A 27,352-nucleotide genomic window follows, 5' to 3' on the forward strand; every position below is an offset into this window, starting at 1 on the left:
AGCAATTCCTCCCCACTGCAATATTGCTGCTGCAGGGAAGGACCAGGGAGCTCAAACAGGGCCCAAAGTGGGAGCTGAAAAACAAAAGGCTTCCCAGAACAGGCAGAAAGAAATGTCGATCTGATCCCCCTGGAAATCATCTCTAGAAAAAAAGATGGAGTTTGTGCCCAAAGCATGAGTTACTCCACTCCAAAGCTCCCTGCCAAACATGGAAACGAATTTTTCATTGCCAGGCTGGGAGAAACACCAGGCAGGCAATAAATCACATTGGAAAACATGGGCAGCATGTTGCACTTGAAAACATCTTTCACCTTTAATAATTCACATCCCAGCAAACATTCCCACTCCAGGATCAAAGGCACCGCTCCTTTGCAAGCCATTAAACGCCTGCACGAGTATTTGGAGGAGGATCAAGGCCTGGGATATTAATAGCAAGAGGGAAATGCATACTTGTTTGGACCACAGAATGCTTTTTTTTTTTTTAAATCAGGTGGTTTCCTTTTAAGCTGTTTGAAATTCCTCAAGGCACTCCACAAGAATTAGAGGAGCTGCCTCAGCCAAGCCAAGATTGGGAAGATCTCGGCTAGCAGCCCAAAATCAGTGGGCATTTACCACGTCCTGCTTGGATGAATCCACCTTGGAAGCCAAAAACCCACACGAGCTTCTGACAAGTTGGAACAAATCTTCAACCACGGCTTTCAGTGCCCCAGCCATGGGACTTGGGTTTTGCCCAGGAGTGTCTCTCAAAATTTCACCCCCTGCAAAGGCAGTAAAATCGAGATGAGGAGACAATCCCACTCCCCGGGCTGGGATTGACAGGGCAGGAAATCCAAACCTGGGTAGAGGAAGTCCTTTTTCTTGCAATGTTTAATTCATCTGCAGAACTCAGTGCTGCAGGAAGTTGTTGAGGCAGACAACTTAAACAAGGCTGAAATTTAAACAAGGTTGCTCTAAAGGGGTCTGGTCTACTGGAACAGGGGGAGTGGATGATCCTTAAGATTCTTCCAACCCAAACCATCCTAGGATTCTATGAAAATGCATCGGAGAGATACCAAAAACGCTCATCACACCAAAATCAAGACTGAAAATATGTTTAATTGCAGTTAAGGACTGAAGCTCATGTCTGAGAGTAGGGTGAGGCTGGGATCCCTCGCTCCTGCATTCTCCCAAGTTTTTCATGCCAGGGGTGCCTCTAGAGACCTTCTCTTCCCCCATCTCCAGCCCTTTACTCCTCAAAGCCTTTCTCTGAGTTTTTAGGGCTTTCCCACATTTTTTTAAGGGGTGTTAACTGTGTTCTCAGTGCTTGCCACTTCACCTGTTGGAATGGGCACTCGTGTCCCCGATGGGGCTGGGGATAAATGGGGTTCAAGGGGGAACTGTGTGGGTCTCCCAGTGGGTGCTGGAGGGTCTGGGGGGCTGTGGGGTAGTACTGGGACTAATGGGGTGCTGGGGGGTGGAGGGAGGAGTTAGGGATGCTGTGGGATGTGGCTGTGAAAGATTTTGGGGGTTCTAGGGGGTCTTGAGTGTGCTGAGCTCAGGAAGATGCTGAGAGTTCATGTGGGTGCTGTGTGGGATGTCTTAAGGTGCTGGTGGGGGCCTGGGGGATCGGGTGTTTCTTGGGGGGGGTCTGTGAGTGGCGTGGTCTCAAGATATTTGTAGGTTCATATGGGTGCTGGGAAGGGCCTCGGGGGTCCTGAGGAGCTCTCATAATGCAGGGGAGGCTCAGGCTGGTCTGGGTTAAGGATAATCATGGACTGAGATGGGTGCTGGAAAACGGGGTCTCCATATTCTGGGCTGAAACATGTGCAAGGAGCCTCAGTGGGACATGGGGGGTGCCAGTGGGGAGGGATGCGGGTGTTGGGGGCTATTGGGAGGTACCAGGGTGGCTGGGGGTCCTGAGGGATGCTCGTGGCACTGGGAGGCCCTGGGGCCGGCTCAGGTGTTGGGGGTCCCAGGGCAGTGTTGGGGGATCCTGAGGGGTGTTTGGGGCAGCAGAGGGACAGGTGTTGGTGAGGTCCTGGGGGCTGTTGGGGCTTTGGGCCGAGCACGGTGTTGGGAGTCCTGGGCAGTGTCGGGGGTCCCAGGCTGGGCCGGGCCGGGTGTTGAGGGCCCCGGGTGGTGTGGGGGGTTCCGGGCAGTGCTGGGTTCCCCGGGTGGTGTGGGGGGTTCTGGGCAGTGCTGGGTTCCCCGGGTGGTGTGGGAGGTTCTGGGCAGTGCTGGGTTCCCCGGGTGGTGTGGGGGGTTCTGGGCAGTGCTGGGTTCTCCGGGCCGTGTGCGGGCCAATTCCCCGAGCAATGCTTGGTTTCCCGGGCGGTGCTGGGCTCCCCGGCCAGTGCAGTGTTCCCTGGGCGGTGTGCAGGCCCCGGGCCGGGCCGGGCCGGGCCGGGCCGGGCCGGGCAATGCTGGTTCCCCGGGCAATGCTGGGTGCCCTAGGCGGTGTGCAGGCCCCGGGCCGGGCAATGCTGGTTCCCCGGGCAATGCTGGGTGCCCTAGGCGGTGTGCAGGCCCCGGACCGGGCCGTGCCGGGCAGTGCAGTGTTTCCTGGGCAGAGCCGGTTCCCCGGACGGTGTGCAGGCCCCGGGCCGGGAAAGGCTGGTTCTCCAGGCAGCGCCGGTTCCCCGGGCCAGGCTGTGCCTGGCAGTGCAGTGTTACCGGGCTGGGCAGTGCCAGTTCCCCGGGCAGTGCCGGTTCCCCGGGCAGTGCAGTGTTACCCGGGCCGGGCAGTGCCAGTTCCCCGAGCAGTGCCGGTTCCCCGGGCAGTGCAGTGTTACCCGGGCCGGGCTGTGCCGGTTCCCCGGGCACTGCCAGCTCCCCAGGCCGGGCCGGGCCGGGCCGGACCATGCCGGAAGCCGGAAGCGGGGCCGCGCCCGCCCCGCCGCGGGAGGAGCCGCAGCCGGAGCCGGAGCTGCAGCCGGAGCCGGAGCCGGAGCTGGAGCGAGGCGGGCGGGGCCGCAGCCGGAGCGGGAGGAGCCGCCGGGCGGGACGCGAGCGGGGTGAGGCCGCGGGCGCGGGCGGGGGTCGCGGGGGGCCCGGAGCGCGGCCCCTCACGGCGGGCTCGGCCGGGGGAGCTCCCCGGCTTGCGGAGGCCGGAGCCGGCGTGGGGGTTGGGGGTGCCCTGCTGCAGTTTATTGATTTATTTTTAAGAATAGCCGCCTGGCTGGGGCTCCTCTGCCTCAGGGGAACATGGGCGAGGCCGTGGGGCTGTGGCCGGGTGAGGGTCCCTCCAGAGGGGTTTCAGTGCAAGGCTGGGACCTGATCCCCGCCAGGGCGAGGGAGGCGACATCAAGGGTGTTAAAGCAGATGGGAGTATATTTTTATATCTATGTATATGTACATCATTGTAGGCTCACCAGCAAGGCGAGCAAGCTTTCCATTTTAAAGACTCCTCCAGCAGCGTTTCTGTCTAAATATTTATCTTCTAAAGCCTTGGAATAACCACCCTGTGGTCTGTGGGCAGAGCTGGGCACTGGCGTGCAAACCCTGCAAGCCAAGTGCCATCACTGTTTCTGTTTGTGGAGAGAGCTGCTGATTCCTCCCAGGGTGGTGGAGTTCATAAAAAACAGAATAACACATGGGCTCCTCGTTCACAGGCCTCTCTAAGAGAGGTTTGCAAGGGATGAGCCCTGCTCAGTGTGTGTGGTGGCAAAGAGGGTACAGTAGCCTATTGTTACTTTTTTAATCGGTTGTATCGGAGGGATAGGAAGGGAAATAACGTGTTATTATTTGTTTTTAAGGCCTCATTTGTTCTCCCAACAATGTGAGAGCATAATACCTTATTTCCTAGCTGGAGGATTGAGTTACTCTTGAATTTGTCAAGGAGCTGGATTGGGTTTTCAGTGTCTGTGATTTACAGGGGTTGTCTACAAAGGTGTTTGCTCAGAGCGGAATGTAAATGGAGAGGGATGGGAACTGGGATATATCGCAGTGTTGTATTTTAGCAGGATTTTTCTGTTGTTTGGAAAAGGGGAAACCAAAGCGTTTGACAGCATTCTGTGGGGATGTTTGTTATAAGTGGTTCCAGGCAGATCCTACAAGCAGAAGCTTGTTGAATCTGCAGGAATTCTGCACGGGACAGCTTCATGGAGGAAAGCTTTGGCACTTGGGAGCCAGAGGACACTAGATAACCTTTCAGACCACTTACCACACCACTTACAGTGGCCAGGCAACTAGAGCAACCAGAAATGCTGGAGGGGGAAAAAAAAAAGGCCTTTAATATCCTGCAGATGTGCTGGCTCTTGCTTGTTCCATGAATCAGGATATTGCATGAATGAGTTAGTAAAGCAATGGCTTGTTTTTATTGTCACGTGCACGGCAGGTGCTTTACAGATGAGAAGAAAAAGTCCTTGTCTTGGAGAGGTTAATATGAGATATTATTGACCCAACCTGCTTTGCTTGCCCATGGGGCTGCTCAGGTGGCAAGATCTGGGACAAATATTTGCATGGAACGCAAGCAGTGTTGGTAGAAGAGGGCCAGGAGCTAATTAACCTAGCAATGCAGTGCAGTATGTACTTGGAGTTGGGTTTTAATTTGACATTTTTACCTTTTTGGTGTTTTTCTGGCTGTGGCTAGAAATTTGACACTGATGTTAATATAACATCTGACATTAACTGCTGGAGTTGAATGCTTAGGCAGCTGCTGACCAAACAAATCGGGGTTATTTTTCAGCCAGATAATTTCCCCAATCTGATGCTCCACATAAACAAGTGTGCAAGGGCAGAACAGGGGGGATCTTGTGGGGAGGGAAGCATTCACTGAAGCTGGCAGTCCTATGAAACCTGGGGTTTTTTAAAAATACACCCCAGTGTTGCATTAAAAAGAAGATATTAAAATTGCCCTTGCTTGAGTTGTGACTTGCAGGAGTCCGTGTTTTGGAGGAGACCTGTCAGCCAGTTCTTTAAAGGCAAATCAGAGTTTAAATCTGAAATTTATCATGTGTCTTGTTCTATCCATACATAGAGTTATGGGTGGTTTGTGCTGTGGGAGCTGCCAGAACAAATTACAGCTGAGCAAATCTAAGTTTAGGTGGCTCATTACTCAGGGCTGGTCGGTGTGTGCTCAGGTGAGCAGAGCAGCTCTGTGCTTTCCCAGGCGGGCTGTGCTGTGCAGAGCCCTGTGAATAGTTACAGATCTCACAGTGCAGGGACAGAATTTGGAGAGAAAAGTGGTGAACTGGATGAAGTGGATTCATGAGCTGGTTCCTGGGGCCAGGAAACTGTAGAGCAAAATGGGGACAGGGGCGTGATTTCAGTTTTCAGCTGTGATTATCCATCGTGCTTCTCGTGTTTTTATGTGATGATCCTCAGGCTGTGCTCTCAGGGCAGAGCATTGCTGAACTCTCTCCCAGCTGGCCCAGTTTGATCAGGTTGGTGTTACCCAGCTCAGAAACAAGAGGCAAAGCCAAACTTATAGATTCTGCCTTTTCCCCAGTGTTTTTCCCAGGCAAAGGGAAAATTTTTACAACGTGATTCTCACATTGGCAGCTTGTACCTTGTCCAGCACTTTCTTTGCATCTTTTCTTGAGCCCATCAGCTGCTCTCAAACAGGCCTTTGTGGCAGAGAAGGCAGAGAAATATACTTTTTTTTTTTTTTACAACTTAATGTTGATCTCTCATGGATGTGTTCTTATAAGTGAGAAATAATTTGCTGTCAAATGCCATTTTGTCATCCAGCACAATGCAGTTCTTGCTGGGATATTTAGTTCTGTGGCATCTCTGACCTGCAGGCAGACTTGGAGAAGGAGGTAGGGGCTTTGTTGCCTGCAGAGCAGCTGCACTCACGTTGCTGTTACTCAATAATCAGTTGGCCTGGACATTAGGTTGCGAAAATTTAAACAAATTGTAAACTGCCAAACTTTGCCCCACACATTCTGCTTCTTGCTCTGTGCTGTCCCTATTGCTGACGGAGGATTTAATGAAAACAAATCTGGGTTAAAATAAGCGGCTGAAATTATAGCGCGGGAGGGCTTAGCGGGGCTGCTGCGTGTGATGATCAGCTTTGTATTGTTGGCTTTTGTACTCGGTGAGCAATTGCTTTACGGGATGGATTCATTTGGAATAGATGAATAAATGGAATTTCATTGATTTCTGGAAAGCTTTGTTCATTTACATAAGCTGCGAATCTCAGCCGGTTCTGCTCTTGTCAGGAAATTTCACGGCTTCTTTGAGTCAGCAGGAGATCCTGAGCCAGCAGAGACTATTAGGAGTGCAGCTCAGTGTTGTGCTGGGAGCTCCAGAGGAGCCTTCCTTCTCTCCTGGGCACTGCCACATTCCTGGGATGGCTGTTGGGTTGTGTGGCTGCAGTTGATTGCTGTTAACACACCCCATCTCTCCTCAGGGATTTCTCCTCGGAGGCCATGGAGCTTTCAGCCAACGAGCTCAGCATCTATGACAAGCTCTCTGAGACCATTGATCTGGTGAGGCAGACTGGCCACCAGTGTGGCATGTCAGAAAAAGCCATTGAGAAGTTCATCAAGCAACTCTTGGAAAGAAATGAGCCCCAGAGGGGCCCTCCACGGTACCCTGTGTTAGTGGCCCTCTACAAGGTAAGATGGCTTTTGTGCATGAACACAGCATTTGAGGGTCAGGGTTCTCCTTTGCACCTGAGCTTTTTATTTCCAATTGTGTTTTCTTGATGAATTTTCCAATATCTTTGTTTAAAAATCTGTGAAGTGTAGCTTCCTTCCTTCACTCCTTGAGCTGCTTTGAGAACAGGAGACAGCTGCCCAAGATTTTGAATGGCTTATGCGTGCTGTAAGTTTACCTTGTCAACATCTTCCTCTCCCATAAATTCTTAAATAATGAGATTTGGATTGATTTTTCAGACTAAGATTCCTAGTGTTGGCATCCTGAGGGGAAATGTGAGGAAGGAAAGAGATTCTTGAAGTTCAGGGTTGGTTAATGAAGTAAACATGGTTCTGTTTCTGACCCTGCCACAAACTTCTGCATGTCTTTATTCTCCTTCTGGTCTATGAAATGAACCTAATAGCATCATGCTTGATGGTAGAAAAATGTTTTTAAAGCCTTAACTAAAAGATTCTGTAAAAACTTTTGCAAAGTGGGTGAAAGAATGCTATTGTTAGGTAGGTTTGAGATCATTCAATCCCAGACTGGTTTGGGTTGGAAGAGATCTTAAAGATCATCTAATTCCAATTCCCTGCCTTGGGCAGGACACCTTCCACTAGACCAGATGTTTGCTTCAAGTCTGAAAAGCTTCCCACTGACATAATATTCAGTAATACTTTAGTGGCATCCTACAAATTCATTGCAATGGGTTTTATTTGGAAAAAAATTCAAGCTCTCTTCCTCATGTCCTATAAAAAGCTGTAAAATGAGGCAGGAGAACAGGAAACTGCAAATTTGAACTTTCAGCTTCTGTGCTTGTTTTTACTGTTGATTCAGTTTGACTTTGGCCAGGGGGAGAAATGCGTCATGTCATCTCTTTAGGGCTTATTTGGGATTCTGGTATGGAGGAGGGAGCTGGTGCCAACTCTGCCAAAAGTGTTTCGAGGCTTGACGGATGTTTGCAAAAGCCACAGGGTTTTCCTTGTGCAAGAGGCATGGCAGGAGTGCAAATTTTATTTGATTAGGTAGGGAGGAAAAGGAACTGTCTGTAGATAATCCTGATTGATCTCGTGCTGGATTATTTGCAGTGCTAAAATACAGGAACAGAGTTGTTTGTGTGGCTGGGGTTTGAAGGCTGCTTAATTTCATCCTTGGACAGCCCTAATAATAAAACTGGTGACACCTCTGTGTACATAAATAGGATTGCAGCTGAACGAGGAGACACAGCAAAAATGAGAGTGTTCATGTTGTGGTGCACAGCCACAAATACCAGCAGAAGGCATGTCCTGGTGTGAGGACACCTCAGCTGCCTGCAGTGTGATTAATCGTGTGCCTGTTTTCCCTCACAGGGTCTGCTCACCCTGGGCTTGGTGTTGCTGACTGTTTATTTGGTGATCCAGCCCTACAACCCCCTGCCTCCTGAGGCGCCGCTCTCCAGAGCCCAGGCCTGGGGCTCCCTCGTCGGGCACATCCGGCTGCTGTCCCTGCCCATTGCCAAGAAGTACAAGTTGGAGAGTAAGGAAATGTTTTCTCTGCTGTAACATAAGCCTAGCAAGAAATGCCAACTTAAATACCAGCCACACAAGTCACTCGAGCGTCTCCAGGGCACCACAAATGTGTTGCTGGCTTGGCATCATGGTTTTCTCTTTTCCTACCACTGTACTTAAAAATAGCATCCTTGAGTTCTAGCTTCACTGAGAATGAAGCATATTTTATCTCTAATTTGGTAATTTTGTTCTTGCACTTTCTCTTTTCCTTGCTTTTAACACCTTGGGTGTTTCTTCCACAAGAGTTTCCTTTCCTCTAGAAATCTTTGCACTTCTGAGAACCAGAACTGAGACAGCTCTGCTGGGGAAATGTCACCTTTTCTTGTTTTTTTCTGAGTAAGGCAAAATCAGTTTCTCAACCAAATCTTGATATCTGTGAGCAAAGTGTAAAAACCTCAACTTGAGGCCTGGTTTAAGGAAAAGGAGTTTTGGCTTATTGGGAAAGGCCTGGGGGATTGAGTGCTGTCGTGTTTACGTGACATTAAGGGCAGTGTGTGTGTGTGTGTGTGTGTGTGTGTGTGTGTGTGTGAGGAAGTCAGATAAGGGTTGCCTGTGAGGTAATCCCATCACAGGAGAGCAACATCATAGATTTTCCTAGAATGGCATAATGGAAATGGAAAAGTTTGGCTGTTTCTCATTCTTGGTTAATCATTTCACTGACTTAGACTGGCAGGTGGGTGCAAGCCTGGGCTTTGCCTCTGCTGGAACACAAAGACTGTCAGTGATGATAAAGCTGTGAATTATTTTGAGCAGGGATGTGGCACAATGTTCTTGGTCTGGTGGCTCACTGTAAAAACAAACTCCTGTAGCTGTGCCCTTGTCAGGTTTATATTTAGCTTGGGCACCTCATTGTGTTGGAGTTGTCTGTGTTGGCTCTGACCTTCCTGCCAGAGCTAAAAAGGGCTCCCTGAAATGCCAGCACCATTCTGTCTTCTCTCCCTCCCTCGTTGATTCCAGCTTGTATGGGTGGGACGGGGTATCCCCTATTGTTCCTCTTCTTCCTTATACATTGGGATATCTCTGGGAGTGAAAAACAAAGGTGAGGAGATGGCTCTGATAAGCACTTGACATTAGGAGCCTGCTTATGTACTGCATTCCAGCTTTTCCACGGGTGAACACCCCCCTGCTCCTGTATTGAGATGGAATCCAATGGGAATTTGAATGCTCATTTCACTTTTCACAAGGGCCAGGAGTGACAGGACAACGGGGAATGGCCTAAATTTGAAGGAGGGCAGGTTGGATGTTATTAAGAAGTTGTTCCCTGTGAGGGTGGAGAGGCCCTGGCACAGGTTGCCCAGAGAAGCTGTGGCTGCCCCATCCCTGGAAGCTTTCAAAGCCAGGTTGACAGGGTTTGGAGCAACCTGGGATAGTGGGAGGTGACCCTGCCCATGGCAGGGGGTGAAGTAAGATGAATTTTAAGGTCCTTTCCAACCCAAACCATTCTGTGGTTCTGTTGTATTTGTTCAGTCAGATTTTGCTCAGAAAGTTGACAGATTCTTCCTTTAGATACCACAGGGTCCCTTTGAATGAGAAGAGTCCAGGGAGGTTCCTTGGCACGGCTAAAGGTTTGTAGGACAAGGGTGCCTTAAACCATGAGCATCTCCTTGTGAAGATAAATAAGAGCAGAAACAGTTCTGGCCTTCCTTTGAAAAGCCATCTGAATAATGAGAACATGGGGAAACATCAGAGGAGCAGGGGAAAAGGGAAGGATGGATGGATAGATGGAGAGGAAGGATGCAGTGTTGTTATTTAAATGCACATAAAATCCCTCTTGCCTCTGTAAGTCTTCAGAAGCGATGAGCAATAGGGTGGGCAGCAATCCAGTTCTGGGGAAAAGAGGAGAGGGGGGAGGCAGTTCCTGCTCTCTTTCCACAGAAATTAGGTTGTGGTGGAAGCCACAGCATGCCCCAATTAACAGATTGACTGGGGTTGGCTGGAGTGACTTTGATCCTGCCTCAGCAAAAGGAACTGGCCAAGACCTTGGCTATTTGAAAGGAAGAGTGCAGCACCCAGCCTGAACCTTGGCTGGGTTCCTGTGGGAATCCCTCATGTCCTGGCTTCCCAGCAGGCAGCTGCAGCCACTGACACTGTCCCAGTGACACTGGTGTCACCATCACAGCTTGCTGCTGAGAGGACACTGATCCTGTGATCTGCTGATCCAGCAGGCATCTGGAAAAGGGAGTTCCATGGCTTGGGGCTGAGTGCTCTCCCAAGCCCTTTCAGCCCTGCTTTGTGTGTGTTGTATTATTTTTGCCCCTAATTTTGGCCTTGTGGTCTGCTGAAGGGAAGGGGTAAAGCTGCATTTTGTGCCTTGTTTGTTGATGAGAGTGTAAGTCCAGGAGGTCTTGCAGGTAGGTCTGGTGTTCTCTGATCACAGGATCCCAGAAGAGTTTGGGTTGGGAGGGACCTCTGCAGGTGACCTAGTCCACCCCAGCTGCCAAGGCAGAGTCACCTGGAACAGGTGGGTTTGGAGTGTGTACAGAGGGGAAGACATGATCTTCCTGGCAGCTGTTCCAGTGCTCTGCCACCCTCCATGGAAAAAAATTCTTCCTCGTGTCGAGGTGGAACTTTTTGTGTTTTAGTTTGTGGCTATTGCTCCTTGTCCTCTTGCTGGGCACCATGGAAGAGTCTGGCACATCCTCTTGGCATCCCTTGGAGATATTTATATGCATTAACGAGATAGAAGGGATGTTTGCACTGTGCCTGAGCAGCAGAGAAAACCACTAATGAGGGGACTCGACGTACAGACTCCTCTTCCTTTCCCTACACAGGTCTTGGGAAGAAAATTTTGAGGGGGCTGAGGATGGAGCTTGGAGCTTTCTGTGCTTGGGCACCAGTTCAAAGGCAGCTCGGGCTGTTCCTGTTGGAAGCCACCTGTTGTGAGCTGCAGGCTGTGGCCACCGGCAGTGCTGGCACACATTGCTGTGGTATGGACACAGCCCAGCCCGGCGTGGGCGCTCTGGCTCCTTCCTCTGTGCCTGGGCAGGCAGGGGCAGCCTGGGCTGTGCTGTCCCTCCCGAGCTTTGGGGCAGCTTTCCTGTGTCCGGGGTTGAGGTTGGAGCCCGGTCTGCTGGGAGGTGTGGGCTGAGCAGCCAGGTTTGTGTTGCAGAACAAGGGCAGCTCAGTTGCTGGGTTTCCCCTGAGAGCCAAGAGCTCCAGTCAGAGTGGTGGCGAGGTGTTGGGAGGTGCAGGATGTGCTCCCCACTCCCTCCTGCTCATGGTGACCTGCCCTCCATCCTTGTCCCTTCCACCCCAGAGTTGTGCTCTGGGTGACAAGGGCTGCCTGTCTGTCAGTGGCTGTGGGTGGACCTTTGAGCAGCCGAGGTGAGGAGCAGCATCCACAAAAATATCTTGCATTGTTTATAAGATTGAGTCCAAAGTAAATTTCCTTTTTGCCTGTCTCTGTGCTCTCTTTCTTGCTGACTTTTTCCCCCAGATCAATTCCCATATTAAACCTTATGTTCCCACCCTTTGTTCCTTGATAGCTGACTCTTAGACCCTTGGGTCTGTGCCTCTCTTCCAGCTGTTTTCCCAGGGCAAGGTCCCTGTGGTTGGGGAAAAGGTCTGTGGAAATGTGGTTTGCATTTGCTCTTCCTGAGCTGGTGTTTGTGCAGGGCTTGTGAAAGCCCCGGTCACGTTGGCTGCTCTGGGCCTGCAGTTCTTGGCACATCAGAACTTCATTTATAACCCCAGAGAGACTGTCAGACCTCTGGGTCTACCTGCTGTAAGGAACACAGTGTATTCTGATGGGCACATGGGGTAACTCATGGCTATCTAATGCTAGGGAAAAAGTAGGATCTGTGCATTCTGGATTCATTTCTCACATAGGCTGGGATGGACAGTTCCCTCTGTGTTTCAGTCTTCTGGTGTAAAATAGGGGTATGAGTGCTCCTCTCTCCCTTGCAAGCATTGGGAAGTAATATAGGAGCTCTCAAAGTCTGCAGTAAAACCAAATGAAAAGGGGTTTTCTATTCTTTTAACAGAAATTTTAAAACCACACCGGTTTTAAACTGTGGGTCACTCTACCTGGTTTTTCTTCCCTTCATAGCTGTGTCATCCCTATAGCTTTGTTAATGTCTAAATATGATTTTTGATGTCATCTGGTTGGTAACTATTCCCTGCCAGCCATGCAATGATGTGATGAGCAGAGCATTAAGCTGCTCTCACATTAACTCGTGTCTGCCCATGGTAAATTGTCCTTGCAGCTCAAAAACCTCAGCAGAGCAGGTTTGTCAGTGGGGAGCAGGCTGTGGCCCAACGTGACAATTTGCACGTTGTACTGGTAGCAGGGGTTGTGATGACTTCGAGGAAAATCCAGCTTTGCTTTTAGTAATGACATTTGGTCTTGGGCACACTCATCCTGCACAGCCCAGAATCAGCTGAGTCAGTAACTGCTCAGCACACCTGAAATCAGACAAAAGCACACGTGGATCTCAGTGCTGGAAAGGAGATCTTGTGTAAGTTATCCCCACCTTGGAGAAGAAGTGTTAAATACCCCTTTTTGCCTAGACCAGTAGGGCTAAAATCATGTTTATGGGTTTATTTGTAATTATTGTAGAGAAAGGAGCCCAGCTGGAGGAGCAGTGTTTAGCAACACCTTGTAAATGGCCTGTCACTGTGTTACTAAAGCCTGCTGGGTGCCAGAGCTATTTGTGGGGATGGGTCACAGCAGGCTGGGTTACTGGGGGAGGACAGCAGCTGGTTACTGGGAGAGGGCAGCAGCCTCTGCCTCTTGGCTGGCCCACCTTGGGTTTAGCTGGAGGCTTGCCTTGGCACTTGGCCAGCTCCTGTCTCTTCTCTGATCTTAACCCTTTGCAGGCAAAGCACTTTTCCCTGTGCTTCTCTCGCTCCAACCTTGGCGTGTTTCAATCCTTGGCACAGCTTTGTGCAGAAGGGGAGCATCCAGCATGCCTGTCCTGCATGGAGACTTGCTGCAGAATGAGAGCAGTGTGAGCACCCAGGAGTTCATCCAGCCTTTCCCCATGGGCTGAGCACCCAGGAGTTCATCCAGCCTTTCCCTATGGGCTGAGCACCCAGGAGTTCATCCAGCCTTTCCCCATGGGCTGAGCACCCAGGAGTTCATCCAGCCTTTCCCCATGGGCTGAGCACCCAGGAGTTCATCCAGCCTTTCCCTATGGGCTGAGCACCCAGGAGTTCATCCAGCCTTTCCCTATGGGCTGAGCACCCAGGAGTTCATCCAGCCTTTCCCCATGGGCTGAGCACCCAGGAGTTCATCCAGCCTTTCCCTATGGGCTGAGCACCCAGGAGTTCATCCAGCCTTTCCCTGGGAGCTGAGCACCCAGGAGTTCATCCAGCCTTTCCCTGGGAGCTGAGCACCCAGGAGTTCATCCAGCCTTTCCCCATGGGCTGAGCACCCAGGCACCCAGCCAGCCTTTCCCCATGGGCTGAGCACCCAGGAGTTCATCCAGCCTTTCCCCATGGGCTGAGCACCCAGGAGTTCATCCAGCCTTTCCCCATGGGCTGAGCACCCAGGAGTTCATCCAGCCTTTCCCCATGGGCTTTGCAGCCCATGCTCTGTCTGACCCGTAGGGCTCAGGGATTCCTGCTCTGAATGGAGGGTTGCACAATAAGGCTGCTTGGGAGGTAAGGCAGGATCTGATTTCGAACTTGCTGCCTCTCTTGCTCTCAAAGGATGTTACTTTTTTTTTCCCCTAAGCAAAGTCGAGCTGGTTTTTGCTCTTGTTTTCATGCATGTTCTCGTGCACCCGCTTTGGAGCTGAAGCATGTGGAGGTGGTTGTGGGTCACAGCATGTGCAGGGCTCCCTCCCATCACTGCACAGCTGCCAGTTTATCTGATCTTTTGTGTGTGTAAACAACCCTTTTATGATATAACCTGAAAGTAAGCAGCAGACATGTGTTGGCTCGTTCAAAGGGGAAAGAAACGGCTGACTTTGCAGGGCAAGGTGGTGCCAAGCTGTTCATACTCTCTGTTACTTTGGCCTTGGTTCAGCCAGTGGCTGTTTATTTGAGTTTGCTGGCAGTAAATTAACCCCAAACCATTCTGGTGTTGTGGAACACGAAATACTCTTCCTTTTACTTCTGTATTGTGAAGCCTCCAAAATTTCATGTTTCCTCATTTGCAGAGTGAATCCTTACTTTGGATTCACTTCCCCGGGAAGAGCGTTTGCCATAGGTGGCCTCTTGCAGAGGCATTTAGCAGCCTGGCAGAGCCCTCTTGTGACACAGACACGTCAAACCTTTTACAGGCTGAGGCCACCGTCAGGCAGGTGACAGCAGCTGGGAGGGATTTGTTTCCAAAGCTGTTCCTCTGAGGCAGATTGCTCATGCAGCACAAGCTGTCACTGGGGCAGGTAAGCAGAGGTGCAGCTGGAGTGGACTTTGGATGCTTTCCTGGCAGCTTGGTCCTGCCTTCCATTTTTGAGACTGGTAGGTGCAGATTTCTCCTGGAAACAATTCTCTTTTGCCCCAGTGGACTGTGAATTCCTCTTGGGCTTTGCTCAGCAGACTTGATTTCACAATGTCTGGTTGGATCACAATCATTTTCGTGCTTTGCTCGAGGTTGACTAATGATCCCTGGGCTGGTGGAGCAGCCGTTACCCATTAGTGAGATGAACGAGTAGTTCTTCAAACTGTTCACTTCTACCCAGAACAACAATAAAGGGGTTCTTGATGAGGCTTTTTGTAGCTGTTATTTTGTTTCTAGCTGTTCCTAAAAATGCTCTGAACCAAACTGGGAGGTACTTTCTTCTCATAGCATAAATATATTCAGTATACCCAGAGCTACAATCAGTATGAGGGAGGGGTGAGGTTCTTGTGCTGAACAGGGACAGTCTTTGTAGTATATATTTAAAACCTCACTGTGATGCAGTTCTTAATCAGAACTTGCAGGCTGTAATTAATAATCCTTATGTTTCCTGCCTGACTTACTTAAGAACCCATCAGTTTAGCCTGACTTTGACATGACATTATAAATGATCAAATTAATTTTTAGCCTAGTGAAGAATTTCAGCAAGATAGAGTTTAGGAAACATTGCTTGTGCAGCAAAGTGCTACCAATGCCTCTTGCAAACTGTGCCACCTGGTAACTACCAGGGCTTGGAATTCTACATCTGTAAAGTTGGAATGATGGGATTACCTGTGTTGTAGATTGTGATCATGAATTGATGTCTAAATTGTTCCACTGTCCCAGGTTGCTCCAAGCCCTGTCAGTCCTGGCCTTGAATGCTTCCAGAGACAGAACAGCCAGAGCTTCTCTGGGCACCCTGTGCCAGAGCCTCCCTACCCTCACTGGGAAGAATTTCTTTCCAATATCCCATCTAACCCTGCCCTCTGGCAGTGGAAGCCATTCCCCCTCCATTCCTGACACTCCAGGCCTTGTCCCAAATCCCTCTCCAGCTCTCTGGGATCTTCATGCACTGGAAGGGGTTTTGAGGTCTCCCCAGAGCCTTTTGCTCTCCAGATGAACACCCCCAGCTCTCCCAGCTTGGTTCCAGAGCAGAGGGGCTCCAGCTTTTGGAGCGTTTCTGTGGCTTCCTTAGGACTCGCTCCAACAGCTCCACATCCTTCTTGTGTTGTGGTCCCTGAGTGGAGGCAGCTCTGCAGGTGAGGTCTCACTTGACCAGGGCAGAGGGGCAGAATCCCCTTTTAATGAAACACCCAGGTTTGTACAATGGACCTACAAGAAAGGACAGAGGAATTTTGGGGGAATATTCAGTGCACAGCCTCTCTTGGGAGCCCTGAGTTCATCCAATGCTTGCTGAAGTTGCTTGAATATTCCTAGGATTGGCCCCGGTGAAGTATTTGGGGGGTCTGGGGAGTCGTCCCATCCTCAGAAAGAGAAATCTGGGATTTGGAAGCAGCCTTTGCAGGTTGTGGAGCTGCTCAGTACATGAGCCAGTCCTCTGGGGAGTTTCTTTTCAGTTACTGTGGGTGGTGGCAGCCATAGTCCCTACGGACACAACATCTGTGGGGACTGTGGAGTCCTGGGGGGTCTTCCCTGGGACCAGACTTCCCTGTGCAGACCTGGTGGCACTTGCCTGGTGGAGATTGCTTCAGCCTTGCAGCCTGAGTGCTAGGGACCAAACCAGCTTGGTGAGGAGCCAGCAAACTGCCTCAGCACCTGCAGTGCAACAAGAAGGAGGTTTTGTGTTTTGAACACTTTGTTAGGGTCAGGAGCAGCCCTTGGCTCTGTGTCCTGCAGGAACAAAAGTTCCCCCTGCTAGAGGCTTCCCTTTGAACCTGCTGCACTGGCAGATTGATCCTGCACCTTCCATATGGTCCCTAAAGAAAATAGGGCTTGCTGAGATCCTGCTCTCAGATCCATGTGGGCAAGTTTCCATAAGTTAATTTGCTTTGCTGCAATGGGCAGAAGCAGGGCCAGGTCTTCTCAGGATCCTTGAGCTTACAATCTGATCATCCACACCCAGCATCTCTGGGGCTGTGCACACACACCCCTCTCTAGTGCTGGGGGCAGCCAAAAATTTGGGAGATCCTCTGTGAAAACAGCCAAGAAGGGCGGGGTACTCATTTTTAATTGGTGGTGACTTAAAAATTATTTTTCTGCATAGTGGAAAGTAGAGTCATAAACTCCTTGTAGCATTAATCATAGATGTGTTTTAAATGAAGATTGTTATCTCGGTCTGTGCTGTGTTAGCAGCTGAAAGTGCCAGCCCTGGCTCTGCTAGGAGCTCTCCTGACACGGGGGAGAAGGCAGCTCTTGTTTTGAAGAAATAATAACACATAAAAGGAAATATTAGGAGGTTATGGCCGATGGGGAACTGAAGTTCTGTTGAACAAACTGAAGGCTGCCCCTCAAACAGGGGTGAGAAAGCAGAGAGAAGTTGGCCACACTTCTGTCGTGTAATAGTTGGATGTGTCACTGCTGCAGCTGCTCTCCTGCACTCCAGCTCCACAGGGACAATTGCCCACGCCCAGCACCAGCGAGTGGATGGGACCGTGGTGTGAGGGTTGTGCTGGGATGAAAAGAGCATCTCCCATTTGCATCCCCGAGCAGCCGTGTGTGTGCACAGACAGCGCGCTCGACTTCCACCGGAACAATCCCCAGGGTGTCTGGGCAGGCAGGGTGATAATGTAAAAGGAATGCAGGGAGGGTAAGGAGAGAAAAATCATCATCCTGGGTAAAATCCTGCCCTGGTCCCCAGTGGCAGCTGACTCCTCTGTGCACCATCTCTCCTCCCGCCCTCCCTGGGAAGGGCAGGCGCTGCCCGTACTTGTCATGCCAGTCACACACATGCTGGTGCACAGACTAACACCCTCCACAATAAATCTAAAAGATTAATTACTAGGGGGAAAAAAAAAAAAATCCCACAACCCCACTTGCAGCATTTGAAATGCGTCTCAACCAGTGCTCTGCTCTGGTTATTCATGGGGAAAAGAAATCACCTCCTGAATTGAGCAATTGAGAATGCAAATATCCCAGCCTGGCTCAAAAGAGGAATCAAGCTCTGTACTGTCAAGCTGATTAGCATCCTGTTCCATGGGGTACTGCCCTGAGCCCAGAGGGAAAATTTGGGGACAACTGTGCTTAATGCTTAGGGATGAGGTTTCTGAGTTTTGCCCAGAGAGAAATTACAGTCTTGCTACGCCCCGTCTGATGACAGACTGTAGAGATGTTTTCTTGTTCTCTTCACAGCGACTGCCCTTTCTCTGGTGAGATCTTTCAGCCTTTTGTTTCCTGTCACTGACCAGCTGTTTTTTGTGAGTTGAGTTTTTTTGTTGTTATAAAACTGAAGCTTTCTACAGGCAGTGGAACAAAGATTTTCTTTTTTCTCTTGTGAGCAGGGAGGGAAAGTACATCGGAGCAGTTTCTCATGGGAGTAGGACTTCTGCTTGCAAGAAGGATTTTACACTTTGTTTTGCCTTTTTTCCCCTTTCCCTGAAAGCAATGTAGATGTGTCTTCCAGAAAGACTAGGAATTACATCCTGATCCCTTTCAGTCCATTTCCCAGCAGTAGGGTGGGAAATGCAGCATTTGGGAGTTGGAAATATTCAACAAGAAAGAAACAAAATGAATCCCAGTCTGCTCCTTGTGGTTATGTCCCAATGAACGTAAATCCTCTGCAACATTCCTCGTGGCCTGTTGCAGATGTCAGAGGGGAAAATAAAACAAGAGCTGTCCTGAGAAGTGCTGTTCATCCCTTCTTAGCCCTGTGCAGGAGTGTGAGCGTGGCTGGAAATGGCACTGGCAGTGACAGGCAGGTTGTGTGTGGTCTTTTTTCCCCAAAAAAAGCTGCTGTGCATCCTTGTTTCCCAGCTTGATTTTTCAGCCAGACTTCACCCTTCTTTCTCCCTTTGCCCTTCCCCCTGTTTCCTGAGTTTGCTTGCAGCAATGTCCAGTAGGCTTTGGAGCTATTTTGACATGTGCTGGCAGGGTGGGCCTGTTGGTGAGGACACATCCCTGAATGTTTCACGTGAGATGTGTCCCAGGCTTTTCCTGACCCTGGGTTTTTCCTGACCCACCCTGGCAGATCAGGATGGGATGGGTTTGCTGCCACTGCCCAAGTTAAGCCTCTCCCGTTGGATTAAGGCTGCAGAACCAGAGCTGTCACTGCTATAAAATCTGTATTTGAAGTGGAATTTCCATTAAGCTCTCTCATTTCTCACAACCTGCTGCTGTATCTCCCAATATAAAATTTGTGTTGGGGGTGTTTAGACTGGGTATCAGGGAAGGTTCTTCCCCCAGAGGGTGCTGGGCACTGCCCAGGCTCCCCAGGGAATGGAAACAGCCCCGAGGCTGCCAGAGCTCCAGGAGAGTTTGGACACTGCTCTCAGGCACAGGGTGGGAGTTTGGGATGTCTCTGTGCAGGGCCAGGAGTTGGAATTTGATCTTTGTGTGGTTCTGTGATGCTGTGAATTGGAGCTACATCCTTTCAGCGTGGTGTTTGCTCTGCACATCCTTTAGCATAGAAATGCATGGGGTGTTCAGCATTGTCCTAATCACACCCTGCTGCAACAAGTCCCTTGTCTTAATGTTTCTTTGTTCTTTGGGGAGAGCTGTAAAGTTGGAGGAGGGAAGCCAGATATAGGCATCAAGTTGTGTTTTCATGTAAAGATTGGATTTTTGAAGATGTAAACATATGCAGTGTTCATTGTAGGCCTGATTCAGCTGATTGTGGTGTAACAACAATTTTTGGAATTTAAAATGAATGTGGCTGTGGTCCAGGGGTTGCTCGTGCTGGGACTTTTCTCCTCATTTCATCTTTAAGTCAATGCATGGGATAAATGAAAACAGCAGCAGCATGTCTTGGTGAAATCTGACATTTCCCTGGCATCTTCTGCACATCAGGGACTGGGCAATCATTGCCTGGGACAAAATATTTCTAAATTAGCACAGTGGTAAAGGGGAGGGTGATGATTTCAGGTATGTCCTAGCAGGGTTCATGACACCAGTGCTAACCATGTGGGAGTTACTCTTTCCAACCTGGATCTTTTTTGTGTTATCTCCTGGATAACACTTTGGGTTACTCTTTTGTTTATGGACTTGTTTCAGTTTAATTACACTACATATGATGGTTGCCATCCTTCTGTTGCTCATGGAAGGTTCTGTGTGCCTCATGTACAGAGAAGTGGAATTTCCACAAGCTCTCCCATTGCTCACAACCCTTAGCTGTATCTTCAAAATGTGCTGGAAACATTCCCTTCACCTGCCTGGTGAAGCTGCTTCTTTTTGAGTTACAGCTATCAGAAACTATAAGAAATCTCAATGTTTCATGTTAGAGATAATGAGTTTATCATTGAATTTTTCTCCTTTCCATTCCATTTTTGATCTTACTAAACAAGGTTTCCCTTGTTTCTTCCCCAGAATGCCAGGACTGGTGGGCAGCAGGTTGCAGACAGAACACTTCTGCACTTCCTGCAAACTGCACAGTCTGTTCTGCTGTGAAAAGCCTTCACATAGTGACAGACTTGACAGAGCTATCAGAAAAGCTCCAGAGGCATCAGCCTTTTCTAATCAAGGTAATGCAGGGATTTGTGAGGTTGGGTGATGAGTCCAAACTCTTGAACAGCACGAGCCCAAAACCCCTGCCCAGTATTTTCACCCCTGAACTCAAACTGCTCATTCAGAGCATGTGTCTAAGAAGACATTTCACCCCAGTGTAAAAATGTGGGAGGAGAGAGCTCCCTGCATTGTTTCTCTGACTAATGATCATTGTATTTGGACACTTAGCAATGCACGTGGCTGTTGCTCTTGGATGTTTTTTAGTGGGAGGGAAATGGGAGCAGGGAGCAACTCTGGGGGCACAGCTCCTTATCTTTGTTTCTTGTTTTTTAAGACAGGGCAGCATCTCTCCTATGAAGAACTGAAGCATTTTCAGTCCCAGGATCCAGAACTGGCAGAGGTTATAATAGAAGAAAATTCAGCTGAATTATGGAGCTGCCCATTTTTCTTTCCCTGGTGAGTCAGACAAAACATGGGATGGATGGACACATCCTTTCTGCAGGGGTGCTCAGGCTATTGCTGTGTGAGCCACCAGTGCCTGCAAGTTGCAGTTTAACTGGAGGGAAGGTGTACAGGAGTGGGTTACACTTCTGCTGGTACTGATTTGTTCTGAGAACAAGATTTCAGCACTAAAAATGGAGAGTTGTGGCTTGGCTCCAGGCTTGCTCCCATTATAAGATAAAATTGTCCCTGGGACTGCCTGGTCCTGTTCTTCAGGCTTTAAATGATCTGGGTTGTGATCTGATCCCCTGAGGCAGCTGGTTCATATTTCTATCACCTCTGTCTTCTCAGTGGTGCTGACACTGATCAGTGACACTGAGATGAGAGGCCATGACTTCTGCAAACACTGACAAGTAATGGAAAGTCAAAGAATCCTGCAAGTTGTGTTTGGTCTTGTGCAGAAAATATGGCCAGCTCTAATCCTGTCCCTGTTAACCAAAAGCTCTTTGCCAAAAGCCTTTAGTGTGAGCAAGAAGTGTGAACAACTGAGAGCTCTCTAAGGTCTCAGAGGTAGAGACTTCTAAGGTCCCACTGGTAGAGGGATGGTCAGGATACAGAAGAATTAATCATGTCAGCCCCCTAGACAGGGATGTAAAAATAACAAGCCCCCCCCCGGCCTTTTCCAGTTACATTTCCTGATCTAGAGAATAGCCTTGGATCCTCCCTGCCTCACCATGTGGGTTCAGTTATGGTTGTGTATGATGCCACCTCTCTGCATCTTTTGTAATTAATGGATCTGGTCAATGACTTGACTCATTTTAAAGGAAAAGGAGAGGAAAATGAAGTTCAGGTATCCATCAGGATCTGTTTTTTTCCTCTTTACATGGTCCTGGTGCAGGAGCCCAGAGGAAAGTGGGAAGGAGCACAGATTTAGAGGCTGAGGCTGAATTTTGCTCCTGGCTCCTAGGGCTAGTCTGTCATGCTGTTCGTCAAGTATGAATGTTTGGCAAGAAGTTTATCTGGAAAGAAGCTTTTAAATGCAAACTTTATCATTGTATGATGATTCCTAAATATGGGCTGGTTTGTTTCAGGAGCAGGTCTGTGAATAAATCTCGGATTCTGCAGGAATTTCTCCCTGCTTCCTCGTTGCAGTCCTTCCCCAAGACAGTGTCCCTGGAGAGCTGCTTCCTCATCCACCATCCAGATTTGGGGAATAAGGTGAGAAATTCATTCCAGAGACATTCTCTTCCTGTTTGTGAGTTGTCTCCCAGCAGATCTGAGTTTTTGTGGGATTTGCAGGGTATTTTTAGCTGATACAGTCCTGAAAAGGAGCATTTGGGGTTGTATCAGTTCTGTCCATCTCTGTGTAAAGTGGCTTCTCAAGGTGGCTGTGCCTCCCAGCAGTTGTGTCTGGTTTGGGGCAGGAAATGCCCTGAGCCCATCTCCCTTGGCAGCTGGAGATGTCACAGAAACAGAGGGACTTTAAAGATCATCTTGTTCCAGCACCCCTTGCCTGCTCCATTCATGTGTCTGGCCTTACTCTATAGCTGGGTGAGGTCTTTTTGTGCCCAGCTGGGCAGAATTGTTTAGGAGCTGTTCCTGGCAGTGAGTCTCACTCATTCTGAGACACTTCGGGCTTCTGGCCTGATCTCCTCTGTGTTTTCCTGAGTTTTGGGGACGTGCAGGCCCTGCCTTGCCTTGAAGGAGAGGAGAACCCTTGCATGCAGCTGACCTCAGCTAAAGTTTGTGATCTGCTGGTAACAGGGGGAGCAGCAAACGTGTTGTTTGCTCTGTCTGAGCTGCCTGCAGGGCAGTGACTTGTCCCTGCTTTGGGCAGACAGAGCCAAGGAAAGCTAGCCAGGCTTTTGAAATCCTCTTCTCCCATCCTAGAGCTACAGCCTGCACAGCCTGTTTGCTGTTGGGAGTGGGCAACTCACCCTGACTGTTGCACCTCTGGACACGTGCAGAGGACACTGTGAGATGTTCAAGGTGGAGCTGGAAGCTGGGGATTTGGGTGAGTACCAGAGCTGTGGTGTGCAGGGACTGGGAGGGCCCTTGGAATCAGAAGACTGCTTCCAGCTGGGTCTTACCTGTGTGACACGTGGGATGGTGGTTTGTACCATTGTCACCTCCAGACTGGTGTGTGCCTGCTTGTCACAGCACAGGAGTGATCCTCCTGGACTGGGAGTTTGTGGCCTGGAACACCCAACACTGGGATACCAGGAGATGCTCAAAGCTGAGCAGTGTGGGTACACAATGGGTATTACAAACCCAGTGCCCGCTGAGGGAAGTGTCTTTCCAAAGAGCTCCAGCATGGCCACATCCCTTTGTGAGAAATGGGAGCACTCATTAAGGGTGGGCTTATCTAATAGAGCCTCTCTGTTGCCTCTTCCCAAGGTTATGCCAGCACAGATCACTGGACAATGAGCTTCATGGCCAGAGGGACAGAGCCAGCAGTGATTTGTGATGGAGCTGCCAGCTAAGGATGGTGGGGTGTGAAAACAGAGCTGTTCCCAGGACAAGACTTTCAGCTTTGAAGCCAAGGCAACGTCTTGAGAGGAGCGAGCCCGGGCAACTGGGGCAGGCAGCTTTGCCACCCTGCATGTTTACAGTGTTTAAAAATGACTATTTTCCTGACCCTTGAGGTAATCCTTTGCCTTTCCTCAAATGTATTTTGGGAGAAGCTCAAGCTATTTATGAACCTCCCTGTCCCCTCAGGTAAGCCCTGGGTTTTCAGCAAAGGGTTTTTATTCCAGGAGCAGCAGATGGATTTCTCAGGATGAGATTCACCTTGTGTTCTTTGTGGATTATGGCACTTCCGAAACTTCCTGGGGGGTTTGGGAGTGGATGGGGTGTGTGACATTTCTGTGTACATTCCTCCTGAGGAGGAAGCTTTGAGCCTGTGTAGTCAGGCCAGTTCTATAAAGGGAATGAATTGGTGATGTGTCCCAGCTCTCCCTCACGTCCACAGCTGTGTGAGCCCTGCAGAGCTGATCTTGGCTCCTGCCCCTGTTCTGGGGAGAGCCTTGAGCCTGAGGGCAGAAACTCTCACCCACTGCATCCTTCTTGTACCAATAGAATCCCTTCAGGCCCTTCTGTGTTGTGATCACCCTTCTGCAGCTCTCTGTCAGCAGGTTGTGAGTGAGTCAAATGATAATTGTGCTTTTCTTCACCTCCACTTCCTTTCCTGCAAAAAGACCAACACGTGTTAGTGTGGTGCTGGCAGTGCAGGAGTTGTGGATGGAGCTGGGGCTGGGAGAGAGCAGCTCTGTCCAGCTCTCACCTCAGACACCAAGGGCTGCACAGCCGTTCTCAGCTGCTCCTTGTTTTTGGAGGCACTGCCTGCGTTCCCAGCCCACGGTACCTCTGGGAGCACCTGAAACCTCCCTCTTCCCTGGCATATTTTTGCATTGACTCGTTCCAGATCTGGAACTCTGTCTTCAGAATGAACGTTGGTTTTTCCTGGGTCCTTTCCAAGCTGCCTTTGCGTGTTTCCTGCTGCTGGAGCAGTGCTGCCTCCATGCCCTGAGAGAGGCTCGGGTTCGGTGTTTGCAGGCTGCGGATGCTCCGCTCCCTTCCAAGTGTGATCCTTTGGGTCTGATCCCACTGCTGAAGATCATTTACAGATGTGTCAGGCTGAACTCATAGGCCAGGGCTGGAGTTCAGGACATACTCTCACACTTGTTAATATGGAGTTGGGAGGGGTTTTGGTTGACAGTGAGTTAACTCTGTTGTCAGGAGCAGGAGCCTTTTTCTCTGTAAATATTTTAGGTACATGTAAAATGACAGACTGGGAAAATGTCTGTCCAGCCTTTGTTTTTGAGGAGAATGGGAGCAAACATTGTGCTAATCTGATTAGGAGCTGACAAAAGCTGCCAAGTGGGATGACCACGTCTGGCTCCTGTACAAGAATAAGGCAGAGGACATTTCCTGCTCCAAAGAATTAAGTCTGAGGCCTTGACACTACAAACATTTCTATGCATAACCCTTGTTTTTCTCCTGTCAAAACAATGAGAGCAAGCCCAGCACCTGTGTCAGTGTGTGGATGGCCCTCAGTGCTGGACACACACCAGATCTAGTAGAACCAAAGGGAGAGAGTCTGGCTCTCTCAGGATAGAAAAGGACGAATATAATTTGTTACAAACTATTAAAGGGAATTGGACTAATAAAACTTCCATTAGTATTCTCACTGCTTGGAGTGTATTTCACACTCATGACACTACATTCAATCTTGTACATGCCAAGACACACACACACAAACCAGTCCCCTCCCTCCTCTTAAAGCCTGGGTCTTAGTTAATGGAAATTTGGGAGTTCAGTGATGGCAGAATTAGGGCCTCATTAGTGACTGTTGCTATTTACACTTTGGCAGCTTCTCAAATCAAATTCAAAGGCTGACAAGGTTACTTCACCTCTTGCTGGTTTTGTATCTGACCCATTTTTGTAAAGCATTTGCTCAAAGATGCTGCTGGAGCCATTCTTGCTGAGACTGTGGCGGTTGGTGACACTGTCACTGCTAAGTGTCCTTGACTGTAACTTGTAAAAGAGCTGCGGAGACAATTCCCAAGTGTCTATGAAATGCCTGGATTTTGAGAGTCACACTTAAGCCATTGTGGCTGTCTGGCTCTTTCGGGAAGAAGCAGAGAAAATGGATCTATTTACAGTTGCTGTTTGGGCTGGGAGGAGGAGGGGGAGGAAGGGGCAGGTTTGTGCCTGTTTAGCAGAAGTGTTCTCACGTAGTGCTTCTCCCTTCCTCAAAGCGTTGCAGCTGGTTGGACAGGAGCTGGTGAGTCTGTCTGTTTGCAGAGCAGCCTTCCAAGTGCACTTTATGGGCTCTGCATAAGTTTCCAGCTCTGTCTCAGCGATACATTGCATATGTCCCAACCTCGCTCCCTTCGGAGTTTACATCATTTGTTTTTAAGCTCTCCGGTATATTTTCTCTTCCTCTTCCAAAAGCTGTAAGGAATTAGCTGCTAAACTAAAACAGGAGGGCAGTTCTCCTGCTGATAAAGAGCCGATTTTGGCCCAAGTGCAGAGCCCCAGTCTGCAGCACAGCTTCCAGAGCAGCTCCTGTCTCCAGCTGCCAAAGGAGTGGTGCTCACACCTTCCACATCCCAGGGCGGGTGAGGAGCCACTGTGGGAAACCCGGAGGTGAGGCCACAATGGCAAAACTGGGATGCCCAAAGGGAGGTTTTGATACCTTTACTGCAATTGAGCCCTGGTCATCTTCCACATCCAGAGCTCCAGCTTCACAGAGTCCCTGGAAAGGCTGCAGGACTTCCCTAGAGAGTCTGGTGAGGTGGAACTGGGGGAAACAGGGCTGTTCTGCAGCTATTGAGGTTTCACAGCCATGATCAGATGTGTCACAGAGAGGGTGTCCCACCGTGGTCTCCCTCACCTCAGCTTCCCTTTTGCACTCTGTGCTGGTTTGGACAATCTCCCACTCCCACTCTGCCCAGCTCACACGGGTTCCCAGTCAGCACATTTTGAAATCCCTTTGTGTGCTTCAGAGCTCATTGCCTGTAAGCTGGGAGATGGATTCCTCCTCACCCCACATCCCAAAGGCTGCTCTGAAATCACACCAGAAATCGGTACCACCCACTGGAGGTGAGGAGGGGTCACCTCTGCACTTGCCAGGCTGGAAGGATGGGCTGTCCCCATCGGCTGGGCAGGAGGATCGTGGTTTAAAGCTGCTCCCCAAAGCAGGAGTCACTGACCAGTGCTGTCAGTCAGTCCTGAACTCAGGGTAACTGAAAGGAGGAGAAAGGATTATTATGATTTACTTCAGTACCAGGAAATCAGCGGCCCCCAAGGGAGCCAAGCTGGCAGTTTCTATTGATTCTTTTTTTTTTTTTTTGCTTTCTTTGTTCCTTTTCATTTTTTCCCCTGCCCACTGTTATTGCACACATTGATTCCCCTGAGGGGTCCCTTTGCAAGGCCCTGGAGAGCTTTGAGTCAGATTTCCCGTGAGTCTCCAGACTTCAGCTTCTCCCACCAAGCCTGTTTTTGGAATGTTCTGGAGGAGAAGCTGGTTTGTCTGGGCTGGATCAAAGCACCTCCCTTCCCTCATGGCCTCCTGGGCTCCAGCAGCAGCAGGAGGAGGTGGGGAGCATCTCATGGTAGAGATGTGAGCTCTCTAAACAGCAGTGTCTCAGAAAAGGGGATCCTTCTGCCTTGAAACCCTCTTGTTCCCTCCCTCCAGGAGGGAAGTTTCCCTTCCACACACCCCCATGCCAGGTCCACGTTCAGCCCCGTGGCCCCCAAGAGAACTGAACACTTCCTGGGGTGAGGCCATTTCAGTGGGTGCACACAGAGCTTTTGCTTCCTGCAAACCAAACTTTCTCCTCTTGATAAATTTTATAGGTATCCTCCTCTTCAGGAACCTCCTTCCTGTAAAGGGCAGATTTAGTGTCCTGCTGAGTTAGACAAGGGAGATGCTGGACTTCCCTTTGCTTTGGAGATTCAGAATAATGGCAGGTGATTTATTTTTAGCATTATCTCCTTCTCTTGGGGAGGGGAGCCACATTCTAAAGGCTCAGAGGTGCTGGGAAGTAAAGCTATATATGCATAAAGACTGTTTCAATGCTGAACACTAAATTCAGTGATGGATTAAAAAAAAAGAATGTGAATATGCACTTAATGCAGAATTTTATGGATGGTCCTAATTTAATATATTGCAAACTTTGTAAATACTTGGGAAAAGCCTGTAAAGTATGTAAATAAATGAGATTTGTATGTAAGAAGAATAAAAAAGTTTTTAATTTTTGCAATTAAATACAAGTGTTAATGACCCTTTTCCCTTTTCTTGATTTTTATTTTCATGTTGCATGTCAGGTTATTGAGGGGTTATTTAACCTTTTTT

General features: G+C 49.4%; 1 protein-coding gene across 3 annotated transcripts; it reads left to right on the forward strand.

Moving 5' to 3' along the window:
- The first annotated feature begins 2,894 nt into the window (after nucleotides 1-2,894).
- Nucleotides 2,895-27,280, forward strand: C29H6orf89 (chromosome 29 C6orf89 homolog). Of its 3 annotated transcripts, none has more exons than XM_014872801.2 (8): nucleotides 2,895-2,993; nucleotides 6,335-6,542; nucleotides 7,911-8,076; nucleotides 19,912-20,066; nucleotides 20,384-20,505; nucleotides 21,582-21,708; nucleotides 22,381-22,504; nucleotides 22,888-27,280. In XM_014872801.2, exons 2-8 carry the CDS (start codon nucleotides 6,354-6,356, stop codon nucleotides 22,971-22,973), a joined length of 969 nt encoding a protein of 322 aa, XP_014728287.1. In that variant the 5' UTR covers nucleotides 2,895-2,993; nucleotides 6,335-6,353; the 3' UTR covers nucleotides 22,974-27,280. The 3 variants fall into 3 exon arrangements, with proteins under 3 accessions (XP_014728287.1, XP_088036451.1, XP_014728288.1); XM_088180325.1 differs by having other exon boundaries at nucleotides 21,588-21,708; XM_014872802.2 differs by lacking the exon at nucleotides 2,895-2,993 and adding an exon at nucleotides 3,193-5,363.
- Nucleotides 27,281-27,352: the final 72 nt, after the last annotated feature.

Source organism: Sturnus vulgaris, chromosome 29 (assembly GCF_052056855.1).
Source record: "Sturnus vulgaris isolate bStuVul1 chromosome 29, bStuVul1.hap1, whole genome shotgun sequence".
Lineage (NCBI taxonomy): Eukaryota > Metazoa > Chordata > Aves > Passeriformes > Sturnidae > Sturnus > Sturnus vulgaris.

Coding starts and splice junctions, on each gene's coding strand:
- C29H6orf89 (XM_014872801.2), top strand. CDS start 6,354: ATGGAGCTTTCAGCCAACGAGCTCAGCATCTATGACAAGCTCTCTGAG. Junction 6,543..7,910: donor TGTTAGTGGCCCTCTACAAG/GTAAGATGGCTT, acceptor TTTCCCTCACAG/GGTCTGCTCACCCTGGGCTT. Junction 21,709..22,380: donor ATCCAGATTTGGGGAATAAG/GTGAGAAATTCA, acceptor CTCCCATCCTAG/AGCTACAGCCTGCACAGCCT.